This window comes from Schistocerca serialis, chromosome 12 (assembly GCF_023864345.2).
Source record: "Schistocerca serialis cubense isolate TAMUIC-IGC-003099 chromosome 12, iqSchSeri2.2, whole genome shotgun sequence".
In the NCBI taxonomy this organism is placed as follows: domain Eukaryota; kingdom Metazoa; phylum Arthropoda; class Insecta; order Orthoptera; family Acrididae; genus Schistocerca; species Schistocerca serialis.
In genome coordinates, this window is record NC_064649.1 from 124,631,339 (window position 1) to 124,646,863 (window position 15,525).

General features: G+C 45.3%; 1 protein-coding gene across 8 annotated transcripts in view; it reads left to right on the plus strand.

Moving 5' to 3' along the window:
- The window catches only part of LOC126428440 (epidermal growth factor-like protein), a 163,066-nt gene that overhangs the window by 54,682 nt on the left and 92,859 nt on the right, over window positions 1-15,525 (plus strand). For 2 of the 8 annotated variants that reach the window (XM_050090366.1, XM_050090373.1), the window contains exon 3: window positions 4,715-4,842. In XM_050090366.1, coding sequence (XP_049946323.1) covers window positions 4,715-4,842 — 128 coding nt within the window. Of the gene's footprint in view, window positions 1-1,895; window positions 1,920-2,059; window positions 2,084-2,381; window positions 2,406-2,995; window positions 3,020-3,773; window positions 3,798-4,265; window positions 4,290-4,714; window positions 4,843-15,525 lie in introns of all 8 variants that reach the window. The other 6 variants (XM_050090368.1, XM_050090367.1, XM_050090370.1 and 3 more) reach the window with 6 other exon arrangements.

The window sequence follows — 15,525 nt, forward strand, 5'->3', positions numbered from 1 at the left end:
TGTACAATTCTCCTGCTTGAAAGCTTTCTTGAACGCGAATTTTAAAATTTCGGGTTTCGTTTCGCTATCTTCAAATGCCACACCAGGTTGGCCAACAAAGGACTGAATGGAAGCCTTGGACCCGCTTAGCGACTTGAGGTAGGACCAGAATTTTGTCGCGTTCTCAGCCAGGTAAGGTAGGATGGTGGTAGCTGTCATATGCTTCACGCACAGATCTCTTCACAAGTGCACGAATCTCTGCAAACCTTTACTTGCCGTCATTTGTGCGTTCTCTTCTGAACTGAGTGCAACAGCCACTGCTTCCTCAGCAGTTTCCGAATTTCGTTATTTAACCATGGTGAGCCTTTTCCGTCCTTGATCAATCTACTAGGCAAATAATTCTCCAGACCACAAATGTTCCCCATTTGTGACCCATATCGTCACCAGAACGATTCCGCATTCGACTCTGTTCCACTTAAATGTCGCCCTACCTCTTTACCGGCCCACTATGCCAACATGAGCATTAACTTTCCTGGAGGGTAGTGATCCTAATGTTTTGACTCGTGTAAGCGTGACTGATTCATAGTCCTCTTCCATAATGCAGTCGAGAAGTAGCCTTGTGAATTTTCCACCCATGTGCTTCGCAGATGAAGCAGTCGTACAGGACCAAGGTGGAGTGCTGCCCGGGTTACAGCAGAGCATTACAGCCCGATGACTGCCGATCCAGTGCAGGCCCTTTTGATTCATAGTCCTGTCTCGTAACGTAGCTGAGAACGCCCCCCATCAATTTTGCATCTCCTTCTTTTGCAGGTGGTTCAGTCGTACAGGGCCGAGGTGGAGTACTGGCCAGGCTACAGTGGGGCATCATAATCCGACAAATTCCAACCCACCATAGGCACAAGTGACTCATAGTCTTGTCTCATAATATAGCTGAGAACTACCCTATGACAATTTGCACCTTCCTTTTTTTGCAGGTGGTTCAGTCATATAGGATACAGGTGGAGTGCTGGCCAGTCTACAGTGGGGCACCATGATCCGACAACTTCCAACCCACTGTAGGCACAAGTGGCTCATAGTCTTGTCATGTAATATAGCTGTGAACTGCCCACGCCAATTTGCACCTTCCATGTTTTTTTGCAGGTGGTTCAGTCATACAGGACAGACGTGGAGTGCTGCCAATCTACCACAGCCACATGGGGCTAATAGTCTTGTCTCGTAATATAGCTGAGAACTGCCCTTTGTCAAATTGCACCTTCCATGTTTTGCAGGTGGTTCAGTCATACATGACCGAGATGGAGTGCTGCCCAGGCTACACTGGGGTATCATAATCCAACAACTGCCAACTCACCATAGGCACAAGTGGCTCATAGTCCTGTCTCATAATATGAGCTACCCTATGCCAATTTGCACCTTCCACATTTTGTAGGTGGTTCAGTCATACAGATTGAGGTGGAGTACCGGCCAGGCTCCAGTGGGGCATCATGATCCGACAACTGCCAACTCACCGTAGGCATATGTGGGTCATAGTCTTGTCTCATAGTATTGCTGAGAACTGCACTACATCAATTTGCTCCCTCCATGTTTTGCAGGTGCTTCAGTGATACAGGACCGAGGTGGAGCGCTGGCCAGGCTACAGCAGGACATCATAATCTGACAACTGCCAACCCACCATAGGCACAAGTGATCATAGTCTTGTCTCATAATATAGCTGAGAACTACCCTATGTCAATTTGCACCTTCCTTTTTTGGCAGGTGGTTCAGTCATATAGGATACAGGTGGAGTGCTGGCCAGTCTACAGTGGGGCATCATGATCCGACAACTTCCAACCCACTGTAGGCACAAGTGGCTCATAGTCTTGTCATGTAATATAGCTGAGAACTGCCCTACATCAATTTGCACCTTCCATGTTTTGCAGGTGGTTCAGTCATACAGGACAGAGGTGGAGTGCTGTCCAGGCTACGGTGGGCCATAATAATCCGACAGCTGCCAGTCTACCATAGCCACATGTGACTAATAGTCTTGTCTCATAATATAGCTGAGAACTGCCCTCTGTCAAATTCCACCTTCCATGTTTTGCAGGTGGTTCAGTCATACAGGACAGAGGTGGAGTGCTGTCCAGGCTACGGTGGGCCATAATAATCCGACAGCTGCCAGTCTACCATAGCCACATGTGACTAATAGTGTTGTCTCATAATATAGCTGAGAACTGCCCTTTGTCAAATTGCACCTTCCATGTTTTGCAGGTGGTTCAGTCATACATGACCGAGATGGAGTGCTGCCCAGGCTACAGTGGGGCATCATAATCCAACAACTGCCAACTCACCATAGGCACAAGTGGCTCATAGTCCTGTCTCGTAATATGAGCTACCCTATGCCAATTTGCACCTTCCACGTTTTGTAGGTGGTTCAGTCATACAGGATCGAGGTGGAGTACCGGCCAGGCTGCAGTGGAGCATCATGATCCGACAACTGCCAACCCACCATACGCACAAGTGATTCATAGTCTTGTCTCATAATATAGCTGAGAACTACCCTATGTCAATTTGCACCTTCCTTTTTTTGCAGGTGTTTCAGTCATATAGGATACAGGTGAAGTGCTGGCCAGTCTACAGTGGGGCATCATGATCCGACAACTTCCAACCCACTGTAGGCACAAGTGGCTCATAGTCTTGTCATGTAATACAGCTGAGAACTGCCCTACATCAATTTGCACCTTCCATGTTTTGCAGGTGGTTTAGTCATACAGGACAGAGGTGGAGTGCTGGCAATCTACCATAGCCACATGTGGCTAATAGTCTTGTCTCGTAATATAGCTGAGAACTGCCCTCTGTCAAATTGCACCTTCCATGTTTTGCAGGTGGTTCAGTCATACATGACCAAGATGGAGTGCTGCCCAGGCTACAGTGGGGCATCATAATCCAACAACTGCCAACTCACCACAGGCACAAGTGGCTCATAGTCCTGTCTCGTAATATGAGCTACCCTATGCCAATTTGCACCTTCCACATTTTGTAGGTGGTTCAGTCATACAGGATCGAGGTGGAGTACCGGCCAGGCTACAGTGGGGCATCATGATCCGACAACTGCCAACTCACCGTATTCATATGTGGGTCATAGTCTTGTCTCATAATATTGCTGAGAACTGCACTACATCAATTTGCACCCTCCATGTTTTGCAGGTGCTTCAGTGATACAGGACCGAGGTGGAGCACTGGCCAGGCTACAGCGGGACATCATAATCTGACAACTGCCAACCCACCATACGCACAAGTGATTCATAGTCTTGTCTCATAATATAGCTGAGAACTACCCTATGTCAATTTGCACCTTCCTTTTTTTGCAGGTGTTTCAGTCATATAGGATACAGGTGAAGTGCTGGCCAGTCTACAGTGGGGCATCATGATCCGACAACTTCCAACCCACTGTAGGCACAAGTGGCTCATAGTCTTGTCATGTAATACAGCTGAGAACTGCCCTACATCAATTTGCACCTTCCATGTTTTGCAGGTGGTTTAGTCATACAGGACAGAGGTGGAGTGCTGGCAATCTACCATAGCCACATGTGGCTAATAGTCTTGTCTCGTAATATAGCTGAGAACTGCCCTCTGTCAAATTGCACCTTCCATGTTTTGCAGGTGGTTCAGTCATACATGACCGAGATGGAGTGCTGCCCAGGCTACAGTGGGGCATCATAATCCAACAACTGCCAACTCACCACAGGCACAAGTGGCTCATAGTCCTGTCTCGTAATATGAGCTACCCTATGCCAATTTGCACCTTCCACATTTTGTAGGTGGTTCAGTCATACAGGATCGAGGTGGAGTACCGGCCAGGCTACAGTGGGGCATCATGATCCGACAACTGCCAACTCACCGTATTCATATGTGGGTCATAGTCTTGTCTCATAATATTGCTGAGAACTGCACTACATCAATTTGCACCCTCCATGTTTTGCAGGTGCTTCAGTGATACAGGACCGAGGTGGAGCACTGGCCAGGCTACAGCGGGACATCATAATCTGACAACTGCCAACCCACCATACGCACAAGTGATTCATAGTCTTGTCTCATAATATAGCTGAGAACTACCCTATGTCAATTTGCACCTTCCTTTTTTTGCAGGTGTTTCAGTCATATAGGATACAGGTGGAGAGCTGGCCAGTCTACAGTGGGGCATCATGATCCGACAACTTCCAACCCACTGTAGGCACAAGTGGCTCATAGTCTTGTCATGTAATACAGCTGAGAACTGCCCTACATCAATTTGCACCTTCCATGTTTTGCAGGTGGTTCAGTCATACAGGACAGAGGTGGAGTGCTGCCAATCTACCATAGCCACATGTGGCTAATAGTCTTGTCTCGTAATATAGCTGAGAACTGCCCTCTGTCAAATTGCACCTTCAATGTTTTGCAGGTGGTTCAGTCATACATGACCGAGATGGAGTGCTGCCCAGGCTACAGTGGGGCATCATAATCCAACAACTGCCAACTCACCATAGGCACAAGTGGCTCATAGTCCTGTCTCGTAATATGAGCTACCCTATGCCAATTTGCACCTTCCACGTTTTGTAGGTGGTTCTGTCATACAGGATCGAGGTGGAGTACCGGCCAGGGTACAGTGGGGCATCATGATCCGACAACTGCCAACTCACCGTAGGCATATGTGGCTCATAGTCTTGTCTCTTAATATAGCTGAGAACTGTCCCAGTCAATTTGCACCTTCCACGTTTTGCAGGTGATTCAGTCATACAGGACCGAGGTGGAGTGCTGCCCGGGCTACAGCAGGGCGTCACAATCCCACGACTGCGAACCCGTCTGTGAAGGAGGCTGTGCTCCGAGGCAGGAGTGTTCTGCTCCAGGCAGGTGGGTGCTCAGCTGGTTCAATTTTCACAGTAAATGCTCAGGTTGCAGCTGTAGATCTGCTACCATCCTGTGAGGTGTGGAATTTTTCTTACCCTTGTTTTACACTGACATAAGAAAAGATTGCATTACCAAGGAGGAGTTGTGTGACACATACGGAAGTTTTAACAGAAGTAATATTATAATGTTCTTACAACTTTCAGCATTGTGCATGATAATGATATAAAAACAGAAATCTAGGTAGATCAGAATAAAATAGTACACAGTCAAATGGCAGTTTACTATTTTAAAAAGTTTTGCTTGACTGTAGCTCAAGACTATCAAAAACTTTTTAAACAAATATTTCTACTTCTGAAAGATGATGTTCTACCGTCGGCGTTGTCTTTGTTGCCGTGAGGCACCGTTATACCAAGTGGAAAGGCGCGTCGATCTTAGAGCACGAGATATGGTAACCTTAAGTCATTGACAACCCACAACGGTCATGGTAGCACTTGATTCCAGAATAGCTGCAGTAGTTAGGATCTACGAACTACCCCCTCTTGACCAGGTCCCCAAAACTTAACTCTTAACGAGATCCCTTCGTAGCAAAGATCGTCTATAAAGGCTTCGTACAACGGTAAGAAATGTTACAGTTTATGGAATAATAACAGATACGACCAAACTGTCTTGTTTCTTCTGTTTTATTTAACGTAACTTTGTTGACAGTTTTATTTCGCATTCACCACTCATTCACACCCTGATGTGGAGTATATGCGAGTGCCTGAACCCTAACTCCCAAGTTCCATCGAAACCCTTTGATGAACAATTTTGGTTGCTCGACACCGACAGTCAATGATAATGATACAATATTTTGTTCTTGACTCTTCCAGTTTAGCCATCGCCCTCCACGAATATTTTTAGGCCGCTATTATTAAGAATTCGCGTAAAAGTTAACGTTTTTCTACTTTTCATAAATTGGAGCCCCCTCTCTGCGATATAATTTTAAAAAAACCGGTCTCAATACCGCGTCCCTCGTGAGATGCGTATAGATTTATCCCGGAATTTACCGCCCTGTAGGTGTACTCAATTTAATGACCACACTTCGCTATCCGCGATTTCGTGTAACTAATTATCCTTTTGTTACTCTGATCGTATACCGTAATTATCTAAGACCCGCCCCTATTATTTTTCATAACGCACAATTAGCACTTCTTTACTTGTTTATTTCTAAGAGTAAACGAAAAAATGACGCCGTATCATCGGCTTCGTCGATATAAAGCAAAACATCTCAATATGCCCAATTTTATCTCTTCTTATAGGATCGACTACCTTACTCATTAATTTACTACATATTATTTCCAATAACACTAAACAGGTATCGCCGTTATATTTTAATTGTATTCAAAAGCATATTATTATTACATATACAGGGTGATTCAAAAAGAATACCACAACTTTAAAAATGTGTATTTAATAAAGGAAGCATAATATAACCTTTTGTTATACATCATTACAAAGAGTATTTAAAAAGGTTTTTTTTCACTCAAAAACAAGTTCAGAGATGTTCAATATGGCCCCCTCCAGACACACGAGCAATATCAACCCGATACTCCAACTCGTTCCACACTCTCTGTAGCATATCAGGCGTAACAGTTTGGATAGCTGCTGTTATTTCTCGTTTCAAATCATCAATGGTGGCTGGGAGAGGTGGCCGAAACACCATATCCTTAACATACCCCCATATGACAAATAGCAGGGGGTAAGATCAGGGCTTCTTGGAGGCCAGTGATGAAGTGCTCTGTCACGGGCTGCCTGGCGGCCGATCCATCGCCTCGGGTAGTTGACGTTCAGGTAGTTACGGACAGATAAGTGCCAATAGGTGGCGCTCCATCCTGTTGAAATATGAATTGTTGTGCTTCTTGTTCGAGCTGAGGGAACAGCCAATTCTCTAACATCTCCAGATACTGTAGTCCAGTTACAGTAGCACCTTCGAAGAAAAAGGGACCAAAAACTTTATTGGCTGAAATGGCGAACAAATGTACAACTAAATGAAACTTTATAGCTCCCTTAATTCGCCGACACATAGTGCTTAGCTCTGCCTTTTGTCGTTGCAGAGTTTCAAATTTCTAAAGTTGTGGTATTCTTTTTGAATCACCCTGTATATTATTATATATATATATATATATATATATATATATATATATATATATAGAGGGTTTATACAAGGGCGTTGTACTTGAGGACAATATTATGGAAATGGAAGAGGATGTAGATGAAGATGAAATGGGAGATAAGATACTGCGTGAAGAGTTTGACAGAGCACTGAAAGACCTGAGTCGAAACAAGGCCCCGGGACTAGACAACATTCCATTAGAACTACTGATGGCCTTGGGAGAGCCAGTCATGACAAAACTCTACCATCTGGTGAGCAAGATGTATGAGACAGGCGAAATACCCTCAGACCTCAAGAAGAATATAATAATTCCAATCCCAAAGAAAGCAGGTGTTGACAGATGTGAAAATTACCAAACTATCAGTTTAATAAGTCACAGCTGCAAAATACTAACGCGAATTCTTTAGAGACGAATGGAAAAACTGTTAGAAGTGGACCTCGGGGAAGATCAGTTTGGATTCCGTAGAAATGTTGGAACACGTGAGGCAATACTAACCTTACGACTTATCTTAGAAGAAAGATTAAAAAAAGGCAAACCTACGTTTCCAGCATTTGTAGACTTAGAGAAAGCTTTCAAATTCTGAAGGTGGCAGGGGTAAAACACAGGGAGCGAAACGCTATTTACAATTCGTACAGAAACCAGATGGCAGTTATAAGAGTCGAGGGGCATGAAAGCGAAGCAGTGGTTGGGAAAGGAGTGAGACAGGGTTGTAGCCTCTCCCCGATGTTATTCAATCTGTATATTGAGCAAGCAGTACAGGAAACAAAAGAAAAGTTCGGAGTAGGTATTAAAATCCATGGAGAAGAAGTAACAACTTTGAGGTTCGCCGATGACATTGTAATTCTGTCAGAGACAGCAAAGGACTTGGAAGAGCAGTTGAACGGAATGGACAGTGTCTTGAAAGGAGGATATAAGATGAACATCAACGAAAGCAAAACGAGGATAATGGAATGTAGTCAAATTAAATAGGGTGATGCTGAGAGGATTAGATTAGGAAATGAGACACTTAAAGTTGTACAGGAGTTTTGCTATTTAGGGAGTTAAATAACTGATGATGGTCGAAGTAGAGAGGATATAAAATGTAGACTGGCAATGGCAAGGAAAGCGTTTCTGAAGAAGAGGAATTTGTTAACATCGAGTATAGATTTAAGTGTCAGGAAGTCGTTTCTGAAAGTATTTGTATGGAGTGTAGCCATATATGGAAGTGAAACATGGACGATAACCAGTTTGGACAAAAAGAGAATAGAAGCTTTCGAAATATGGTGCTACAGCAGAATGCAGAAGATAAGGTGGGTAGATCACGTAACTAATGAGGAGGTATTGAATAGAATTGGGTAGAAGAGCAGTTTGTGGCACAACTTGACTAGAAGAAGGGGTCGGTTGGTAGGACATGTTTTGAGGCATCAAGGGATCACAAATTTAGCATTGAAGGGCAGCGTGGAGGGTAAAAATCGTAGAGGGAGACCAAGAGATGAATACACTAAGCAGATTCAGAAGGATGTAGGTTGCAGTAGGTACTGGGAGATGAAGAAGCTTGCACAGGATAGAGTAGCATGGAGAGCTGCATCAAACCAGTCTCAGGACTGAAGACCACAGCAACAACAACATTATTATTATTACAGGGCTATAACAAATGATTGAAGCGATTTCATAAATTCACTGTAGGTCCATTCATTGACATATGGTCACGACACACTACAGATACGTAGAAAAACTCAAAGTTTTGTTCGGCTGAAGCCGCACTTCAGGTTTCTGCCGTCAAAGCGCTCGAGAGCGCAGTGAGACAAAATGGCGACAGGAGCCGAGAAAGCGTATGTCGTGCTTGAAATGCACTCACATCAGTCAGTCATAACAGTGCAACGACACTTCAGGACGAAGTTCAACAAAGATCCACCAACTGCTAACTCCATTCGGCGATGGTATGCGCAGTTTAAGGCTTCTGGATGCCTCTTTAAGGGGAAATCAACGGGTCGGCCTGCAGTGACCGAAGAAACGGTTGAACGCGTGCGGGCAAGTTTCACGCGTAGCCCGCGGAAAATTGGCTCGTGCCAGAACTGGAGACCGACAGCGCCGACTTCATCTTTCAACAGGATGGTGCTCCACCGCACTTCCATCATGATGTTCGGCATTTCTTAAACAGGAGATTGGAAAACCGATGAATCGGTCGTGGTGGAGATCATGATCAGCAATTCGTGTCATGGGCTCCACGTTCTCTCGACTTAACCCCATGTGATTTCTTTCTGTGGGGTTATGTGAAAGATTCAGTGTTTAAACCTCCTCTACCAAGAAACGTGCCAGAACTGCGAGCTCGCATCAACGATGCTTTCGAACTCATTGATGGGGACATGCTGCGCCGACTGTGGGAGGAACTTGATTATCGGCTTGATGTCTGCCGAATCACTAAAGGGGCACATATCGAACATTTGTGAATGCCTAATAGAACTTTTTGAGTTTTTGTATGTGTGTGCAAAGCATTGCGAAAATATCTCAAATAATAAAGTTATTGTAGAGCTGTGAAATCGCTTGAATCATTTGTAATAACCCTGTATTATTATGACCGACCAAATCGTAACAAATCGCGCGACGTGCGTTTATAACGATAGCTTTACACTCGCCCAGCCTTTATTCATGCAATATTATATAAAAATATACAGACAGGACCGAAAGATCGATCTCTCTACCGTAACCAATAGAGGCAAATACGCTATTCAAGTTCCGTTACATCTATCTTGACTCGTGTTGTTACAATGTCTATTCAGATTTTGTGACAGTTGGGTGAGGGTGTCGTTAGTGGCGCCACTATGAGGATACAAAAGGGGTTTGCTTTAAATACAGGCTGTAACGGTTGTGAGCGTTAGTTACTCTGAGACTGGACATGGTGGGGTGGTGTTAGTCAAGAATGCCTTTCAGGCGGCAAAGACGCCAACACCTTACCGATTTTGAGCTAGGTCGTTTAAGGGGGCTATGAGAAGGTGGATGTTCCCTCCGTGATGTTGCAGGAAGACTAGGAGGAATGTAGGCACTGTGCATGATTGCAGGCAGTGGTGGTCCCGAGAATGTACAGACGCAAATAGGCCAGGCTCCAGCCGACCACATGCATTACTGAGAGTGAAGACCACAGTGTTTGGGGGGTGGCTGTAGCGCATCGAACTACATCTGCAGAGCAAGTTGAACAGCAACTGGCACCGCAGCATGTATTTCACTGACGCCAGACCAGCACCAACTGCAGCTTCAGTGGTGTCGTTTGTTTTGTTTAAGGGCGCAATAATATCTAGGGTCATACGGTTCCACGTCAGAACTGTAGAACACAGAGACAAAGAAAGAAGTTAAAAACGGAATGAGATTTTCACTCTGCAGCGGAGTGTGCGCTGATATGAAACTTCCTGGCCGATTAAAACTCTGTGCCCGACCGAGACTCGAACTCGGGACCTTTGCCTTTCGCTCTACCATCTGAGCTACCGAAGCAAGTACCGGGCGTGAGTCGTGCTTCGGTAGCTCAGATGCTAGAGCACTTGCCCGCGAAAGGCAAAGGTCACGAGTTCGAGTCTCGGTCGGGCACACAGTTTTAATCGGCCAGGAAGTTTCATATCAGCGCACACTCCGCTGCAGAGTGAAAATTTCATTCCGGAAATATCCCCCATGCTGTGGCTAAGCCATGTCTCCGCTATATCCTTTCTTTCAGGAGTGCTAGTTCTGCAAGGTTCGCAGGAGAGCTTCTGTAAAGTTTGGAAGGTAGGAGACGAGGTACTGGCAGCAGTAAAGCTGTGAGTACCGGGCGTGAGTCGTGCTTCGGTAGCTCAGATGGTAGAGCACTTGCCCGCGAAAGGCAAAGGTCCCGAGTTCGAGTCTCGGTCGGGCACACAGTTTTAATCTGCCAGGTTGTTTCAAGTTAAAAACGATTACACGCTAAACCCAGTCGACGTGGAGAAAGTTCTATAAAATACCCCGCAGTCTGGGGCGATCCTAGAAATCGGTCAAGGGGGAGGGGGGGGTGGAATGGTTTTGGGGTAATGGAATATCGCTTAACAAAAGGAGAGCAGAGTTGGGGTCCTCCACCGACAAATTGGTAAAATTTGGTGTTGCTTAAAGCAGTTTTTGGTAACTGTTTTGGAGTTCCGTGTAAAAACGTGTCTACAGAATGTGTGTGGCCGGGAAAATAATACGATTTGACCCACATGTCCGGCGATTTCGAAGTTTTGGTCTGGGGTCAGCAATTTAAGTGTTGGTAGGCATACCCGGCATATTTAGCTTTCTTGATTATTGTAACCGGCACTTGTACATTACTATACATCCAGTGTATATTAATAAATAATAAGACGCCCATTTTAAGTTGAATGATATTTATTAGTTTAGATAGTAAGCAATTTTCCACTCTTATTCTTTTGTTAAAATGTGTTTGAAATACATTGCAACCTATATTCTTAGATAATTATACAAAAATGATTGAATTTGTTGAAGTGGGATGCGCTGATTTCTGAAGTCATTTTATCCGGTGTAATATGATACACCATTGGGGGGGGGGAGTTATAGCTCCCATAGCTCCCCCCCCCTCCCCCCCCCCCCCACCCGTTGCTGCCACCCCTGCCCGTAGAGAAACGGATATCCTGAACTAAAAATTAAAATGTCATTCGCTATATTGCTACGACGGATAAAAAATAAAACGCGGTCGATACCCCGCGCGTTGTTCGTTAAAACGGCCGATAACTCGCACGGCAAACACAAACGAGAACGTTGTTGTTGTTGTTGTTGTCTTCAGTCCAGAGACTGGTTTGATGCAGCTCTCCATGCTACTCTATCCTGTCCAAGCTTCTTCATCTCCCAGTACCTACTGCAACCTACATCCTTCTGAATCCGCTTAGTGTGTTCATCTCTTGGTCTCCCTCTACGATTTTTACCCTCCACGCTGCCCTCCAATGCTAAATTGGTGATCCCTTGATGCCTCAGAACATGTCCTACCAACCGGTCCCCTCTTCTTGTGAAGTTGTGCCACAAACTCCTCTTCTCCCCAATCCTATTCAATACCTCCTCATTAGTTACGTGATCTACCCACCTTATCTTCAGCATTCTTCTGTAGCACCACATTTCGAAAGCTTCTATTCTCTTCTTGTCCAAACTGGTTATCGTCCATGTTTCACTTCCATACATGGCTACACTCCACACAAATACTTTCAGAAACGACTTCCTGACACTTAAATCTATACTCGATGTTAACGAGAACGTAAGGGGTTAAAAAAAGGCATTTCGTCAGCAAATGGACGCAATGAGCACGGTGGTGGATCACCACTAAACAAGTGCTGATGGCTAAGAAGACAGTGCCCGATATGCAACCTAGTTTAAATGTTCTCCTCCTGTGACCGTGCGGTTCTAGGCGCTGCAGTCTGGAACCGCGAGACCGCTACGGTCGTAGGTTCGAGTCCTGCCTCGGGCATGGATGTGTGTGATGTCCTTAGGTTAGTTAGGTTTAATTAGTTCTAAGTTCTAGGGGACTGATGACCTCAGAAGTTAAGTCTCATAGTGCTCAGAGCCATTTTTTGAAACCTGCTGACAGACGGCTACATAGTGGCCATCGGAGGGAATGGAAGAACTCGCGGGGTGAGGTACGAGGACTGCAGCCTTGGCAGCAGCGGCAGCAGCCTTGTTTTCTGTCAGATCGAAACCTACGTCAACACCACAGTGGCTCCATCAAGAGTGAGTGAGTGACAGCTTTCATGGACTCGTTGCACTAAAGAATGGACAGTTTACAGCACACACACGCTCTGAATGGCACTGTGAGTGTTTGAGCAGATGACGCAATTGAGAAGCCTGTGTCACCGGATGTACTGTGTGGCCTGATACAGGGCAAAGAGCCCTGCTGTAAATACTGAGCAGTGTTCCGGAAGCTGATACCATGTGTTGGTGACAATGACAAAGGCACACCCGACACGATCAGTGCGAGAGTCATTAGTGTACACAAAGGTAATATCGCAAAGTTCTGTGCGGAGGTCGTGGAACTGAAGGCGATAGGAAGCGAATGAAGGTCAAGGTGAACATGGGCCATTGGACGAAGCCAAGGTGGTAAAGGGTTTACACCAACCGGGAAAGTGCCAGGCAGCGTGAAGTTAAGCCACTGGAGCACAAGCTGAAACCAACTCCAGGAGCTAACAGAGAAGAGGAATTTGCTCCTTACTGGCTATCAAGGGAGTCATCAAAGAAGGAGGCATAGGATTGATGGCCACGCATGGTAGACTAGTTAAAATGGTTCAAATGGCTCTGAGCACTATGGGACTAAACATCTGAGGTCATCAGTCCCCTGCCGGCCGGGGTGGCCGAGCGGATCTAGGTGCTACAGCCTGGAACCGCGCGACTGCTAGGGTCGCAGGTTCGAATCCTGCCTCGGACATGGATGTGTGTGATGTCCTTAGGTTAGTTAGGTTTAAGTAGTTCTAAGTTTTGGGGACTGATGACCTCAGATGTTAAGTCTCATAGTGCTCAGAGCCATTTGAACCATTTTTTCATCAGTCCCCTAGAGCTTAGAACTGCTTAAACCTAACTAAGCTAAGGACATCACACACATCCATGCCCGAGGCAGGATTCGAACCTGCGACCGTAGCAGTCGCGCGGTTCTGAAGCGCCTAGATCCGCTCTACCACAGCGGCCGGCATGGCAGAATAGCGGCCTGTATATCTGCTGAGGAGAAAGTCACTGTGGTAGAACAGCGGTACTTTGGCAGGTTCTGCATACAGACAGTCAACCAGGCTAGTGTAACAGGCACCAGTGGCCAAACGGATGCCACGATGGTGGATAGTATTGAGACGGCGCAAGAGGGACGAACGTGCAGTTGCATAAACGAAACACCCGTACTCTAGTCTCGAACGGACAAGGTACCGGACCAAACAGAGGGGTGTGGTTCAATCTGCTCACCAGGAAGTACCGCTGAGGACATGTAGGACATTGAGGGACACCAGTTCAGTGGTGTCAAGCGACAGCTTGTTGAAAGGTTGGGCGGATGTCTGTTGTGTTTTCTGATGAAAGCTGGTCCTGTCTAGGTGCCAGTGGTGGCCGTGTGTTTAATAGAAAGGGGCCAGCTGAGGGCTTGCAACCAACCTGTCTGCATGATAGACACACTGGACCTACATCTGAAGTTACGGTCTGGGGTGCGATTTCGTATCACAGTAGGATCATAATGCAGCAGATTATTACTGCTTTGAAAGCACAGCTTGCCGTGGAGTCAGGAGAGCAGATTTTGGTTGTGACGCTGGAACAGCTGACGCTGGCTACTGGGCATGTCGAGCAGTGTAGTTGACTAATGCTGAAAAATAATAAAAAAAGTGTCTCTGAGCACTATCGGACTCAATATGTGAGGTCATCAGTCCCCTTGACTTAGAACTACTTAAAGCTAACTAACCTAAGGACATCACACACAGCCATGCCCGAGGCAGGATTCGAACCTGTGACCTTAGCAGAATCGCGGTTCCGGACTGAAGCGCCTAGAACCGCTCGGCCACAGCGGCCTGCTCCTAATGCTGCGTGCAATACATTACACGTACTCACTACGGATCTGCAGCTTTTAAATATTAATCGATCATTTTCATACTCATTGTAGCAAATTCTATGGATAACACAACAGCACTATATAAAATTTCAAATCGATATCTTCAGTATTTTCGGAGATACAAATTTTTACCTAAAACATGCAATAACTGTGCTGGCATTGTGTAACCGAGTTAGAAACTGTAATGTATTTATGTACGAGTATAGCATCAACTGAAACTACAACGAAGAGGATGTTGTTGTTGTGGTCTTCAGTCCAGAGACTGGTTTGATGCAGCTCTCCATGTCACTCTATCCTCTGCAAGCTTCTTCATCTCCCAGTACCTACTGCAACCTACATCCTTCTGAATTTGCTTAGTATATTCAGCTCTTGGTCTCCCTCTACGATTTTTACCCTTCGTGCTGCCCTCCAATACTAAATTGGTGATCCCTTGATGCCTCAGAACATGTCCTACCAACCGATCCCTTCTTCTAGTCAAGTTGCGCCACAAATTTCTCTTCTCCACAATTACATTCAGTACCTCCTCATTAGTTATGCGATCTACCCATCTAATCTTCAGAATCCTTCTGTAGCACCACATTTCGAAAGCTTCTATTCTCTTCTTGTCTAAACTATTTATCAGCCACGTTTCACTTCCATACATGGCTACACTCCATACAAATACTTTAAAAAACGACTTCGTGACACTTAAATCTATACTCCATGGTAACAAATTTCTCTTCTTCAGAAACGCTTTCCTTGCCATTGTCAGTCTACATTTTGTATCCTCCCTACTTCGACCATCATCAGTTATTTTGCTCCCCAAATAGGAAAACTCAAAACGAAGAGGATACGTTTATATAGTCTAATTTTCTGGATTTTTCTTTAGTTTCATTCCCACAGATATCTGACGTAATTAAAGCATCTTGGAAAACTATTAAATCATCGTGTTTTGGTTGTGTGAGTGTTTTGCGAGGCAGAGAGTGAATGGAGGAAATACGTAGAGTGTGAATGTGATATTTG